Genomic DNA, 13,843 nt, shown 5'->3' with positions numbered 1-13,843 from the left:
GTACTTAAACAGGTGAGCAACAGTGAGCAATGTTTCACAGGGACAAGGAAATTCAGAAAGGCTTGGCAACAAAGAAATTGAGTTTTAAGAATGAAACAAACAAAAAAAAATCCTATTAATTTTTCTTGACACAAACTCCTTAGAAATTTAAGTTTGTTTGCAAAAGCGAAAACTCTGAGTTCTGTCAAGTGCTGCTGCGTTATAACATCTCAGTTAATCAAAGTAATTGGTATGTTTTATTTACATTAATTTATAAATTCAACATAATTGCACAATCAGTTCTTATTAGGTCCTTTTTAAATTATTTTTGTGGAAGATGCTGTCTCCACAGCAACATCTGCCAGGTTACAAACAGCACTGCTGGACAATGCACACACACTTCCACATACTTCAGCATCTAAGTGAGAACAATACATGATGATTTAGTGCTAATTTAGGTGGTCTAAAAATCCCTCTCTTCTCATATTGTATAGCATCAGGCTACCAGCCACTTGTTTTCTCTTTATCTGTCAATGGCAAAGATATGCAGCTAACCTGTTCAGATTTTTCTGTATGTAGAATTAACAAGGATTAAAAAGCAAATAACCAGACAATTAAAAAGCACAACAGTGAATGACCAATGCAGTAACCTAATAACCTTGGAAGTCTGATTTTCTGCACCAATAGCTACAGGCATAGTATAATCAGCTAAAAGTATTAATACATTGGTCCATAATTGAACAGTCTTCAGTAATCCACAGTTACTGTGCAGATCTGGGAAACCAAAGGAAAAAAATCGAAAAAACATTGTATTTCTGAGAACAAAAGTATGCACAGCTGAGGTACATCTCTGCCACAAGATACTTAGCTTAAGAGGAATACCCTTGCAACACAATGCACCTTCCTTTTCAAAAGATTTCTACCAAGCTACACTATCTCAGGGTTGGGTGAAGGGAAAAAAATTATTATTATATCTACCAAACCAAAGGAAAACCCACTCCATTTGTGAGATTTTCTTGGAATTCAGAGGATTCGTGTACTTCCCACCTTTCTAGCACCTACTACATAATTTGACAAATGCTTACCATGGTGATTTCATAATTTAAAAGTCATTCTTAAGAATATGAGCTCAGATTTCCTTCTAGTAAAACCTGCACAGAGCAGGGAGAGGATTTAAATGATCCACCTTCCAGTATGCTGCCAAAAATTGGTGCCCAGAAGAGGAGGATGTCAACAACACTGCACTGGGATTAGGAAGAAGCTGTTCCCTCGCTGAAGAGGGACCTCGGGCTGCAGTTGCTCAGGAGAGCTCAGATGGGACCTGTGCTGGGCAGGAGAGGACCAGGAACAGACAAGAGAGGCCCTCGGCCTCTACAGCGTGAAATAAGGAGGGTTCACCTGTCAACATGTTCCAAGAAGAGTAACAGCACAAGTCTCTTTGCCCCTCTGGATGAGAGCTGAGTTTTGGATTTTAACCATTACTTGTCATGTTTCTCCCCAAAAAAGGCAGACAGGACTGTCTTGTTTGTCCTGTGAATGCCACCCTGCATTCCTCTTAAGGGTATGACTGCTCCTTTTGGAAAGGTGTTAAATAACCATGTTAATCAATTACCATTCAAGATGATCTGCAGTCAGTAAACACTCTCAGTTTATCTACCTTTTTTTTTCCTTCCTCTGCTGTGCTTCTACAGGACGGCTCCTAGTTTCTGAGACTGAACTCTGAAATAAACCCTGCTGAGCCACAACCAGCACCAAGAACCCAGAGAAGCTCCACAGCTCTGCAATGGCCTCAGCCCCAGCTTGCTCAGCCTGCAGAACCGGGGCAGCCCTACCTGGGGAAACCTTCCAGCTCAACCCAAATCACCCAGTGGTCACAGCAACTGGAGAGAAACTTTTAGAAATCCAGTATATAACCAAGAGCTTTAGCAGCTTCTCATTTTTCCTTGAGCATCATATTAAATGTTAACACAAAAATTATTTTAGGGACCATCTAATAACAGATTCTATTACACTGAAAAGATATATAAAAAGCTGTGACTGATGGGGAATGCAAAACAGGCCATTCTGCAAGCTTAAGGGAGCATACATTAATGTCTGACAAAACAAGAACAGAAGAGTTATTACATATTACATACGTTCATTTCACAAAAAACTTGGCTCAGAGCCATGGTTTTTTTAATGTAGGAAAAAGCACACAACCATTTTCACAAACCTACCATAAAGCTTCATAAATTAACTATTAACACAATCACCTTGCTTTATTCCTCCCCAGCATCTACTAGAAAAAATGAACAGCTAAAAGCATAATTACACAGACCTCTTTAGAGGGACTGCAAGCTGTACAAACCTACTCAGCAATATATTATAGATGCATTGATCTCACTGACAGATGCACATTTAATAAAGCTTAAGTTGGGCCCTCTTAAGTTTCAGAAAGGAGCTCAAAGTTGCTTTGTGCCTCCTGTTACCAGCCTGAGGTCTTGAGGTTTCTTTCTATTTCATTATCCTTTCTCTTTTCAAGTGCTCTTCTTGTCTTTTTTTTTTCCCTTATGTGAAAAATCAATGCAGAGGGGAAGCTAACAGACTGCATGCAGTCACTAAGTCAGGGCTAATAGTGCATATAAAAAAACAGATTTGTCAATATTGCTTTAATTTGATGATCTAAGTCCTTCCTACCTTTTACGTGTGTAATTCATACTCAGTGGGATAAGACACATCTGTAATTACAGGTAGGGCTCGTTATACAACTATATACATCAAAACCAAAGCTTTCAAGCCATTAGTCAAAAAAGATCCCCTATTCACACCTTTGCCTTGCTAGGAGCTAGCCTTGTTATTTATGAACACAGTTCCACCTGTATGTAGTCTTCCTTTATTTTTTTAAGAATTCTTGACTTTCATTTTATTAGAACTTGTTTGCAAACTGACCTATTACATTATATTATTATTAGATCTAAACTGGCTTGAAATAGATGATTAAAACCTAGTCTCAGCTCCTAGACTAAAAATAAACTGTCACTAGTCATCACATTATTGCGGATCTTCAAAGTGTTAAAAGACCACAAGGCCACTTTCTCCTTCCAACCAGCTCAGAACCATCTTCTTCCAGAAACAACCTGAATGAAGATACCACAAAGCATTAGAGTTTTTTTGGGCCTCAAGGAAAGACTTGGTGACCACCTTCCCCCCAAAGCTGAATTGGTACATGCTTACAAAAAAATCCTGAAGGACACTGAAGCTCTGAAAAGGCACATTGTAGAAAAAGCCCTTCAGTTCATAAGTGAATGTATGTTTTACAAAACACAAAACAAACAAACAAAAACCACTAAACCCTGAAATACTCTGACAGCAAGAGAAAACTGTATTTTACTTCGATAATGCTTTTGCACCATTTGTTTGTTTCTCACGTGGCCTACAGCGGTTCATTTGAGGTCTTTAAGAAAAGTGCACCTGTGTCAAAACACAGGTTCTGAAGCAAAACTCTCAAACACGTAACATCAGAAAACAAAGTTACAAAGCAACTAATTGAAAATATCTGCCATTTAGGTTTTGTTCCCTTGCCATTGACGGTGCAGCAGGAAGACACAGCTAAACCAATATAAGGTCTCAACCACCCCTTCATGTTGATGCCAATGCCTACCTGACTCTCAAGGCCAGCCAGCTCGAGGAGCGACAGCAGCAAGAGCTGTTGTTCTTGGGAAAGGTACTTTGATTTAGCCCCCTGACCCAGCTCGCCAGGAGGCCAGGCAAGAGCTAATGCCAAGACAAGGGAAGCTGCACAAGTGGGACAACTCTGCTCAGCCAAGAGGTCAGCTTACCTGCACTGCTGAACTCCGTCTGCTAATGCAAAGCCGAGTCATTATTTGTCACTTCTAGTTATCTACTTAAAGGAATTTCAGGTCCTTATTATAAAAGAAGCAGAATTCAATTAAAATTCAAAAATAGTTTTCAAATTTAGCTATTAAATCTCATCAATTGATTTCAAAATAAAACCAATCACCATGTGAATTAAGAATTTCAGCGTTTTTGACTGAAACACTTAAAAACTCAGCAACTGTTCCACCAGGAAACACTAGAAGACACATGACAAGTTGCCGGTGCAGGAAACAAAGTTCCCTTTTTTAAGAGAACCATAATAAAGAAGAAGAAAAATTAATGCTATGCAAAAGAACAAGACAACTTGGATACTGCAAGCAACCAAACACCACCTGTGTACCAAGATGAGCCGCTGTCTATGGATGGAAGCAGATCAGTGCCACACCGAAGGCAAAACCCAGCTCCTACCCAGATCACCTGCTGCTCTGTGGGCCCACGAACATGCAGCAATGGGTGGACACTGCCAGAGCTCCTTTGCTGTGCAACTCGCAAGCAGCTTTGGTTGCTTCCTACCCTGCCAGCATCCAGAATGAAAGCTCAGAGGGTGCCAGCCTGCTCTAGCACTCGCCCCACAACGTCCACAGGCAAAATGGATGCCCAGAGTATTATTAATTTGCCTTTAGTGTGTTCACACTCAGCTTGCACCGTGCTGCAAACAGCCACATAAGCTGCGATGTGGCTGAGACTGACCCTTGTCCCTTCCCACCTTTATGAACCCCAGGCACTGGGTTTGTAGGCCTCCACCGTCTTTCGAGAACGGGATGCTCTCATGAACGAGGAGCACCTAAGACGACGCTATCTGTCTCCTGGGTCAGAAGCTGAAGATGCCAAACAGCACAAACCCGGCGAGGATTTGTCTGTAACCAGACAGCTCTCCTGGGAAAAGCGGGGCAGGGAGCGCCACCCCCGAGACTGGCGAAGGTTGCAGAGGGCAGGAAAGCGGAGGGAGAAGCGGCGAGGGGCGGCCAGAGACGGGGCCGGGGTCCCACGTCCCCGTCCCGCTGCCAGGGAGCCGGACCAGACGTTGCTTCGGGCGGCGGGGCCCCAGCGGAGGCGCCCGGGGACACCGCCCGTGGCTCACGCCCCCCGGCAGCGCCGGCGGGACCTGCCCGGGACCGCCCTCGTCCTCCTCAGCCCCGGCGCCGCAAGCCGGGCGCTCCTCGGGGAAGCGGCGCCCGGCCGGGCTCTCCCGGAGGCCCGCGGCTGCCCAGGCCGCCCCGGCCCCCCCGTCCCATCCCGTCCCGTCCCGTCCCCAGAACTGGGAAGAGAAAGAGCGGAGAGACGGGAACCGGCGGCCGTACCAGCAGGAGGGTGTCCGGCCCGCGTCTCTACTTTCTCTTTGGGAGGCGAAGACATTGTAACTGTGGCTCTCGCACCGGGCACCCGCACCCCGAACAACTGCCGGCGCCCAGCCTGCCCCGCGCTGCGCGGCGACACCCGGCGCGCCCCCGCTCCCGCCCTGTCAACGTGGCCGCCGCCGGGACGCGCCCACCGAGGGCGGGGCCGCGCTGCGCTGCCGCCGCGGGGGAGGGGCGGGGAACGGCGGGGCCGCGCCCGGGGCGTGGCTGCGGGGCGGGGCCCGACCACACCCCGCCCTCGCGCCTCCGCCAGCCCGCGCCGGAGAGTGGCGGGATCCGCACCGGGGGGGGTGGCGGTGCGGGAGTGGTGCCGCCCGTTCCCCGCACAGCGCCTGCTCGCTTTCCATGCCAGTCTGTTCCTGTGTCTGTTTATCTTCCTCTCTTTGTCTGCCCGGCGTTTTGGGGCTTTTAAATTTCTCTTCTCGTGACCCTTATTGCCGCTGCTGAGTGTGAAATCAGTGTTGCGAAACTGCCATTCTTCCCTTTTTTTTTTTTTTTCCTTGAGTAATAAGAATTCATGTTACGTTTTGTAACTGGTTCCTGCAAGGCTGGCTTTAAAATGCTTTTTGAATAGCATATGCAGTTTTAGAGGGTAATATACCCTTTTATTTAATTGCTACGGGAAAATGACACAGGCAATTATCATGGTTCTGAATTATGTGCTTATACACTTCAAACAATACTTTTTGTTAGTGACTAAATGGCAATTCACACCTTCCACATTATTTTGTTAGGTGAAACCACGTATATGTGAGGTGGCACGTATAGCGCTCATCTTGTGTGCACTTCAGATTTCAATGATCTTTTCCTTTGAAATTGCAGTGCTGGTTCACACTAGTTTAAGGAATTTTTCAAATACTTCCGCTACATTTTCCAAGTGATGTGGAAGGACACGGAGTACGATATTAAAATCAAATATATATGCAGCAAAGTGTAAATTATACCAGTGGTTCTGGTTTTCTTTTATAATTTAACAGGCTGCCCAGGGAGGCTGTGGAGTCTCCTTCTCTGGAGGCATTCAAGACCTACCTGGACGCCTTCCTGTGTAACCTCATCTAGGTGTTCCTGCTCCGGCAGGGGGATTGGACTAGATGATCTTTCAAGGTCCCTGCCAATCCCTGACATTCTGTGATTCTGTGATTCTGTGATGAGGGAAGTAAGTGTCCCCAAAATATGTGTGCAAGATGGCTGGAAACTGAACCCTCTAAAAGTGTTCGAACAGTATTGTCTCTCAGGTATGTTATAGGGAAATTAATGTAACATGTTATTTATTATTATGTATTATTAATAATGTAATAATGTTATTTACTATCTACTATTTACCAATGTTATTGTAACTCTTTGTTACAATTATATTACCATTGTCAAAATATAAGTAATAGGTAAATATGGCAACAGTCCAAAATATAATCACATCATACTATCCTTAACAGCCTGCATGAACAAATATTATAAAAATGCTGTAACTAAGTTCTTGCATTTTGCTGCTGGATAATTTCAATTTCTTCCACATATGGCACTTTAGAGTCTCAGATTATATTTTCAGCTCTGGCATCTTCTGCGTAGCCTAACAAAAATTACTCCAGTTCTCTTTCTGGTCTCTGTCAAAGTGTATTTAGATTATATAATTTTTTTAGGGCAGAGTTATCTCCTAAATGGAGATTTTAATGCTTCTTTGTCAGCCGTCCTCTGGATTTGAATTAAAAGATTATATTTTCAGTTATTCTTGTTTTTCCTCAGGTATGTTTGGTTTGGATTTACCTGTGCTGGTTACTAGAGTCGGTATGAATCTTTGCAGTTGCAGGTCAATGAACTGTTATAGAGTTGAAATTAAAGAAAGTATGCTTTATTACATTAAGCCCCCACAATTTAATGGTTTTTCTCTAAGAATCAGTAATAATTTCATATTTCAGTGCAAGGATTTAATATGTGGAGGTCCACTGGGAAGAAAAGGTTCTTTGGCTGTTCTTGTGAAAGCTGGCAACATTTCATAACATTACAAGACTTTGCATGTCACCATTAACACCATTACTTGCATGAAGGCTTGCTGTGGCTTCGCTGCCAAAACACGACATCCATCCTGGGTGTCTCAGAAACACAGGACTCAACACATTTCCTGCAAATGCAGCTGTGCGTCAGTTTTGGAACCTGGCATCCCAAGACAAGCCATTCTGGTGCAGAAGGAGCAAGGACTGGAAGAGGTCAAAGGAGTTGGAAACAGGAAAAACCAAGGCACAGGAGGACTTGGCCTGAGTGGGCAAGGAAAAGATGACAAAAAGCTGATTAGGGGTGGTGGAGAGGTGACACGAGAATTACAGAAGCAGAGTGAGTGCCACAATGGGAGATAAGAAATTACTTTCCTCAAGCAGTGAAGTGGAAGCCAGGACTGGTTGGGTGAGACGAAGATGAGAAGCCCAGAGGGAGGGAGGACAAACCAAAGGCAGGTCAGGCAGGAGCAAGCGTGCAGAGTCAGGCTTGCTGGAGGGAGAGGGAAGGATCTTCATTGCTTTCCAGAGCCTGGGGGTTCTCAGATCTTACTATACTTGTCAGTACATATAGTTACTCATTTCCTCAAGTGACAGGAGCCCGTGCAATTGCTGAGTTTCTGTGCTTGCAGAATTATATAGGTGTCACTATGATACCACAATATAGAATTTAATTTTTGCTTATTTATTCCATGATTGTTTTTAAAATGTTGCAGCAAAAGAAAAATGGAGACAAAAATATTTTTTTCTTTTTTTTTTTTTTTTCTTAAATAAATAAATTGCAAAATCAAGCACCTAAATGAGGAGATGCCATAAAGGTTGTAAGTCAAATTTCACTTTTGTGAAACAGATTGTTTCTTCGGCAGATCTAACGCAACATGCATTTCTCTAGCTAGCAGCAGTGCCATAACATTAGCAGCAGTGTCCTCCATTATGCCAACGTACAAGAAATACAGAGGTAGGTGACAGGCATTAAAATGCCAAAAAGTTTCCAGTCACTTCGTCATTTCCAGCCGTCCCCTTGTTTGTACCAGTGTGCACAAATGAGAGAAACTGCGGGGAAACTTTGGAGGAAAACAGGCAGAGTTTTCACAAAGAGTTGGCTGTGGAGTAATTTCCTTTGCCAAGTCAGCCACGCCTGGTGCTGACACCCTTTTCCCAGAGAGTGTTGCAAAGGCAAGTTTCTACTGGAAAACTAGCGAATGGCGGCATCACAAAACAGAGCACTGAATTGCAGCAGCACCATGAAGGAAGAGTAAATAAATCAGGCTGCTTGGAATGTTTTTATTTCATGTTTTAACGTGTTTTAAAGACCAGTGGATGTTTTAGAATAAGAGCATTTTTGTGAAGGATTCCACAGCTTACTTCTTCAACTAATAGGTAAGTGCTCATAATGGACATTTCAAGTATCTGTGACATTATCCACCACAACTGAAAAGAGTACTCTTCAGCTACTACTGTTTTAAACTAGAATAGCAAGCAGAAAGAAGCTCCATCTTTTGTGGTGACAGTGCAGACAAAAACACAGCTCCTACATTAAAAAAAATATATATACAAATAGGAAGAGAACCCTTTACAGATCCTAAAGGCTAGGTTAAAAAACAAACAAACAAAAAAACCCCACAACACAACAACAAAACATATGTGAAGACATTAGATATTAAAAAAACAACCAACCAACCAAATCAACGTGCATATAAAAATGATTTTCAATTTCAGTTGGCCCTTCACAACACTTCTGACAGTAATACTAGGTTCTTATTTTTGTCCCTTATAGCCCAAAGTATGTTCAGTAAGCAGTCTATTTTAAAAATAGGCAGTCTGTTGAACTATGATTAGGACATCATTTATGCCTATTTTGAAAATACTCCCCAGTACTTAAAAGATGGCTGCAATTTTTGTGCTTTCACTGGGGCCTGCAGCAAAGCTTTGTGTTCTTTCTGAAAATACTGAAACACACAGAAAAGCAGTTTCTGGGTTCAAGTCAGTGGGGAAATTATAATAATTTAACCTAGGATCACTCAACAGTTAAAATGCTGCTAAATGTTTTGCCACAACCTTCTTGACTTTTGCCATGGTTTCCAGCACACATATGCACATCCATGCTGTAAATCCTAGGGAGCAGGATAAACTGCTTTGTATTTAGCTCTAGGGTGGGCAAAAGTCTCTCCGCGATTATTTTTTTGCCAAATTTATAGATTAGCACAAAGTCAATGAAAACTGCTGGTTAATTTTGATAATGCATCCAAAAGAGTTTATCCTGAAAAATATCAGTTGTTTTGAAAGTTGGGCCAGTTTATTTCAACAGCATGTTTTAAGATCTTGCTGGTTTTAAAGATTAAAAACCGGTGAGAAACTATTTTTTTTTCCACGTAGTCAATACAAATATCAGTTCTTCACACAGCTCTAATCCTTTGTGGCATTTTTAGAATAGCATGATAAGTTTCTGAGAAATGATAGACAAACTAAAGGGTTTTCTTTAGAATTTGATCCTTCACTTTGATTTTGAGTTTGCAGATCTTTACTTGTATATGTCTCTACTTACTACTCAAAACAATGGGTTTACAATCTGATAGCGTCACGAGATGGGAAAATTCTCCACTTTTCTACCTTGATGGAAATGTAAAGAGACTTTATCAAAAGCCAAATAATGATCTTTTCTGTTCTGTCCACTGCTATTCCAGATTAAGAAAAGGATGTAGTTTTTAGGACAATGGTTTGCTAGGAAGTATTCAGAGACTGTATGGGCCACATTCCAAAAATGTGATTTTGTTATAATGTGAAGATGTGGGAAAACAGTTTGCGGAAGAAAACAAGTTAACAATTTTGGGCAAGAAAGTAACCTATGCTTTAGTGTCCATTTTCCACTCTTCCCTTACTGACTGTTGTTGCATTAATTAATGTTTGAAGTTACTTGGGTTGTCAGTGTTTTCTGGTTTCTCCGTATCTTGATGATCTGCTTGATTCCATGTTGTTACTCTAACTGCATTGTTACTCTGACAAGGAACACAAATTTACATTCTTGCTGGATTTACTAATTCAGTTTTCCAGGAAAACTATATAATTAATTATTTTCTTTAGAATTAGAATAAGTTTGCTCTGGGGTAAACATATAAATCTGTTGAGTGTTAGAAGTTACTGAATTGATTAATAACGCAATTGTAAAACTCAAACTCTCTTTTATCTTAGTGTTTTATTAAATTTATTTGGAGATGTTTCTGCTAAAAAGTGTACAACAGGTCTGTCTCATCAGAAAGGTGGAATGATGTTTTCGTAAAGAAATGTTGCAACATCACATTGCCACTCTTATGTTATCTTTCATAAAGTTCAGACTTCTGGACTGTTATCAAGCATTACATCAGCACAAAAATCAGTTTCTCAGTATGACGCATTATTACTGAGATGTGAATCAAATTTAGGAGATTTCCAGCAAGTGAAGAAGTTGTTCTGTATGCCTTTTTCACAAAAGCATTCTGTTTTTTCTGTTAATAGTTATGTTAGATGCAATTACTAATTTTACATTTGCTTCTCCCTACTATTGTTTACAATATTTTCTTAGCTATTAAGTTTTAGACATGATGCATGCTAGAGTGACATAGTTTGTATCAGGTTTCTTTTCTTTCAAGAACAGTTACAGGTTGTTAATCTAGGCAAATTAGAGAGCTACTCAATCACCAATCACATTAAGTTCAACAAGAACAAGTGCTGGATTTTGCACCTGGGACATGACAACCCTGGCTATACGTACAGACTGGGGGATGAGATGATGGAGAGCAGCTCCATGGAGAGGGATCTGGGGTTTCTGGTCAATGGCAAGTTGAACATGAGCCAACAGTGTGCCCTGGCAACCAAGAGGGCCACCTGTGTCCTGGGTGCATCAAGCACAGAGTTGCCAGAGGGAGGTGATTGTCCCACTCTGCTCTGCACTGGTGTGGCCTCACCTGGAGCACTGTGTGGACTTCTGGGCAACACAGGATAAAAAGGACATAAAGCTACTGGAGTGTCCAGAGGAGAGCTATGAAGTTGGTGAGGTGTTTGAAGAAGAAGCTATATGTGGAGCGGCTAAAGTCACTTGGTTTGTTCAGCCTGGAGAAGAGGAGACTAAGAGGAGACCTCACGGTGGCTACAGCTTCCTCACAAGGGGAGGAGGAAGGGCAGGTGCTGATCTCTTCTCTCTGGTGACCAATGACAAAACCCGGGCGAAGGGCAGGAAGATGTGCCAGGGAAGGTTTAGGTTGGACATTAGGAAAAGGTTCTTCCCCCAGAGGGTGGTGGAGAATTGGAACAGGCTGCCCAGGAAGGTTACTACAGCCCCAAGCCTGACAGTGTTCAAGAAGATACTGGACAACGCCCTCAGGCAAATGGTGTGAATTTTGGTGTTGTCATATACAGGGACTGGAGTTGGACTCAATGATCTTTGTGGGTCCCTTCCAACTCCAGACATTCTATGATTCTATGTTATTTGCCATGCGGCTGAAGTAGAAATTTATATTTACTTCACGGGAGAATTCTGCCTTTAAGAAAAACCCAAATGAAAACCACTATGACAATATGGTCTCACATTAAGCTAAAATTCTGTGCTTTTCATTAAAATATTTATAAATGTCTCTACCGCTATATACTAAAATAAAAATAAAGCAAAATAAAGTGAATAAACCTCTGTGACTTTACAGAGACTTTGTGCAACAAAATGTTGCTATTCATTCTTTCCTTGATTCAGTGCACTTCCATTCTGCCTTTGGACACTACTCACAGAGATAATACTACAAAAGTATTCTGATATGGAAGATTAATAAAGCCATTTATAGATTCAAAGGAAGGGAGGGAGAAACAAGAGTGGGGGCAAAGGGGGAAGGAAGGAGGGAAGGAAGGAAGGAAGGAAGGAAGGAAGGAAGGAAGGAAGGAAGGAAGGAAGGAAGGAAGGAAGGAACGAAGAAAGGAAGAAAGAAAGAGAAAGAAAGAAAAAGAAAGAAAGAAAAGGGAGGGAGGGAAAAGCCATTCTTTGAAATTTTTTCATCCAAAGATCTCAACATCCTGCATAAAGGCCGTCATTTTCATTATCCCCTGCCTTAAAAAGGGTAAATGGAATTACAGACAGGTAAAAATAAATTAGCAAAGCTAAACTAGTAGCAGAGATGAAAACAGAAGCCAGCCATCTTGAGATGCAGTTCTCTCTTCATTAGTCCTTATTAGTCTAGGACTTACTAAAGAAATTGCGTATTTTATCTTTACAGATAATGGGCACATTACTGCTGCCCAGTTAGAGAGAGTCTTGTTCTTCCAGCTCTGTAGATGACAAGGCTTTCCTCCACGTGAGTGTGAGGGTGCACAGCCTCTTGGGTTTTTTGAGTCACATGGCAGCTTCAGTGTCAGTGGAAATGGGAACTGTGATTGCTCCTGGGAGCTCATGGTGTGGCTCCCAAATGAGGCTCAAGAGATTTAGGTGTGGTCCTCAGCTTTGGGTCTTACTACTTCTCTGTTTCTCATCTCATTATGTCTCTGGAATTCTAACTGATTTGGACCTATGGAAACTGTGTTATTTCGTTAAAGAAAAGCATTAAAGTTGGTTCAAAAAGGAAAATAAAAAATTCAAGAGAATTTAAATTCTTAGTGTTTCCAAGCACATTGGATTCAGTGGGATTTTTTTTTCTACATTTTTTTCTAAAAACAGTTAACATCAGAATGTGGGGGCTTTTGTGATTGTGATGGGAATGGAGAACCTGGCTGACTACAAGCCTTGCAGTAAGCACAAATTACAGAACTGATGGTTGCTTAATGTCCATATTTCATATTTAGGGTCAGATACCACATCCATGGTAAATAACACCAAAGTTCATTGATTTCAATACCTTCAGATTCTTTCTGTTCTTTCATAGAAATTTTTCCTGGCTTCAGAAGGAGTTTTGCATGTACCCGAGTATGGACAGTTGGCCCTAGCTTCTAGGACATAACCTTTTAAGACTATAGGGTTCACTGTTTCAGGTGCTAAACAGCTGCAATTAACACAAAGCTTGTTGGTAGCTCAGCACCTTTCAGTGCCTGTTGGGGTGACTGTCTTGGAGCTTGGGCACCAGCAGCTGCCCCTGAGACACAGGAGTGAAGTTGGTACTCAGCTTCCCATGGTAGCAGTACCCGACATAGGCTTTACATGACCCCACTTTATCCTTTCAAGAGACAGTCAGACCTATTTTAAAAAACACTTTTTCTCTTGGAAGAGCCTTAGTGCCTTAGTTTCAGACCTTTGGTTGTTGACCTATGATTTCTGTTAACTTTGCAGCAAGCGTATCAATTGCAAAGTTCAGGTCTTTATGCGTTATTTATTTAAGTTCCTTCCAGAGAACATTAAGTAATAGACAACAAGAAAATATATGTTGTGGTGTATATTTAGTCCAAATGTGTCTTTGTCTACAGTAAGGTAGTAGTTTTTAAATCTTTGAACTAATCTTAACACACAGCTCCTTTGTAAATCTACCCAATAATTTTCCTTTAAAAACACTGCTTTACGTTACAGAGAACTAATTGCTAAACAGCAGAAATCCATCTTCAGTTGGATTTCAGATGCCAGATTTTCAACTATAATTCTTCTTCGTTCTTATTAGAAGGAGTCTGAGTGTGTCAACATTCTTATTGATGTTTTCTGCTGGA

At 41.8% G+C, this 13,843-nt stretch overlaps 1 protein-coding gene across 1 annotated transcript in view; it reads right to left on the bottom strand.

The window, feature by feature from the left end:
• DAP (death associated protein) overlaps nt 1-5,359 on the bottom strand; it is a 57,581-nt gene extending 52,222 nt beyond the window's left edge. The window contains exon 1 of the mRNA XM_065052661.1: nt 5,157-5,359. Within this exon, the coding sequence (XP_064908733.1) occupies nt 5,157-5,211 (55 nt within the window). The 5' untranslated portion in view covers nt 5,212-5,359. The remainder of the gene's footprint in view (nt 1-5,156) is intronic.
• Nucleotides 5,360-13,843: the final 8,484 nt, after the last annotated feature.

The sequence above is a fragment of the Columba livia genome, chromosome 2, assembly GCF_036013475.1.
Source record: "Columba livia isolate bColLiv1 breed racing homer chromosome 2, bColLiv1.pat.W.v2, whole genome shotgun sequence".
Taxonomy (NCBI): Eukaryota; Metazoa; Chordata; class Aves; order Columbiformes; family Columbidae; genus Columba; species Columba livia.
Note: the sequence above shows the minus strand (reverse complement) of the source record. Positions and strands in the feature narration are given on the sequence as shown.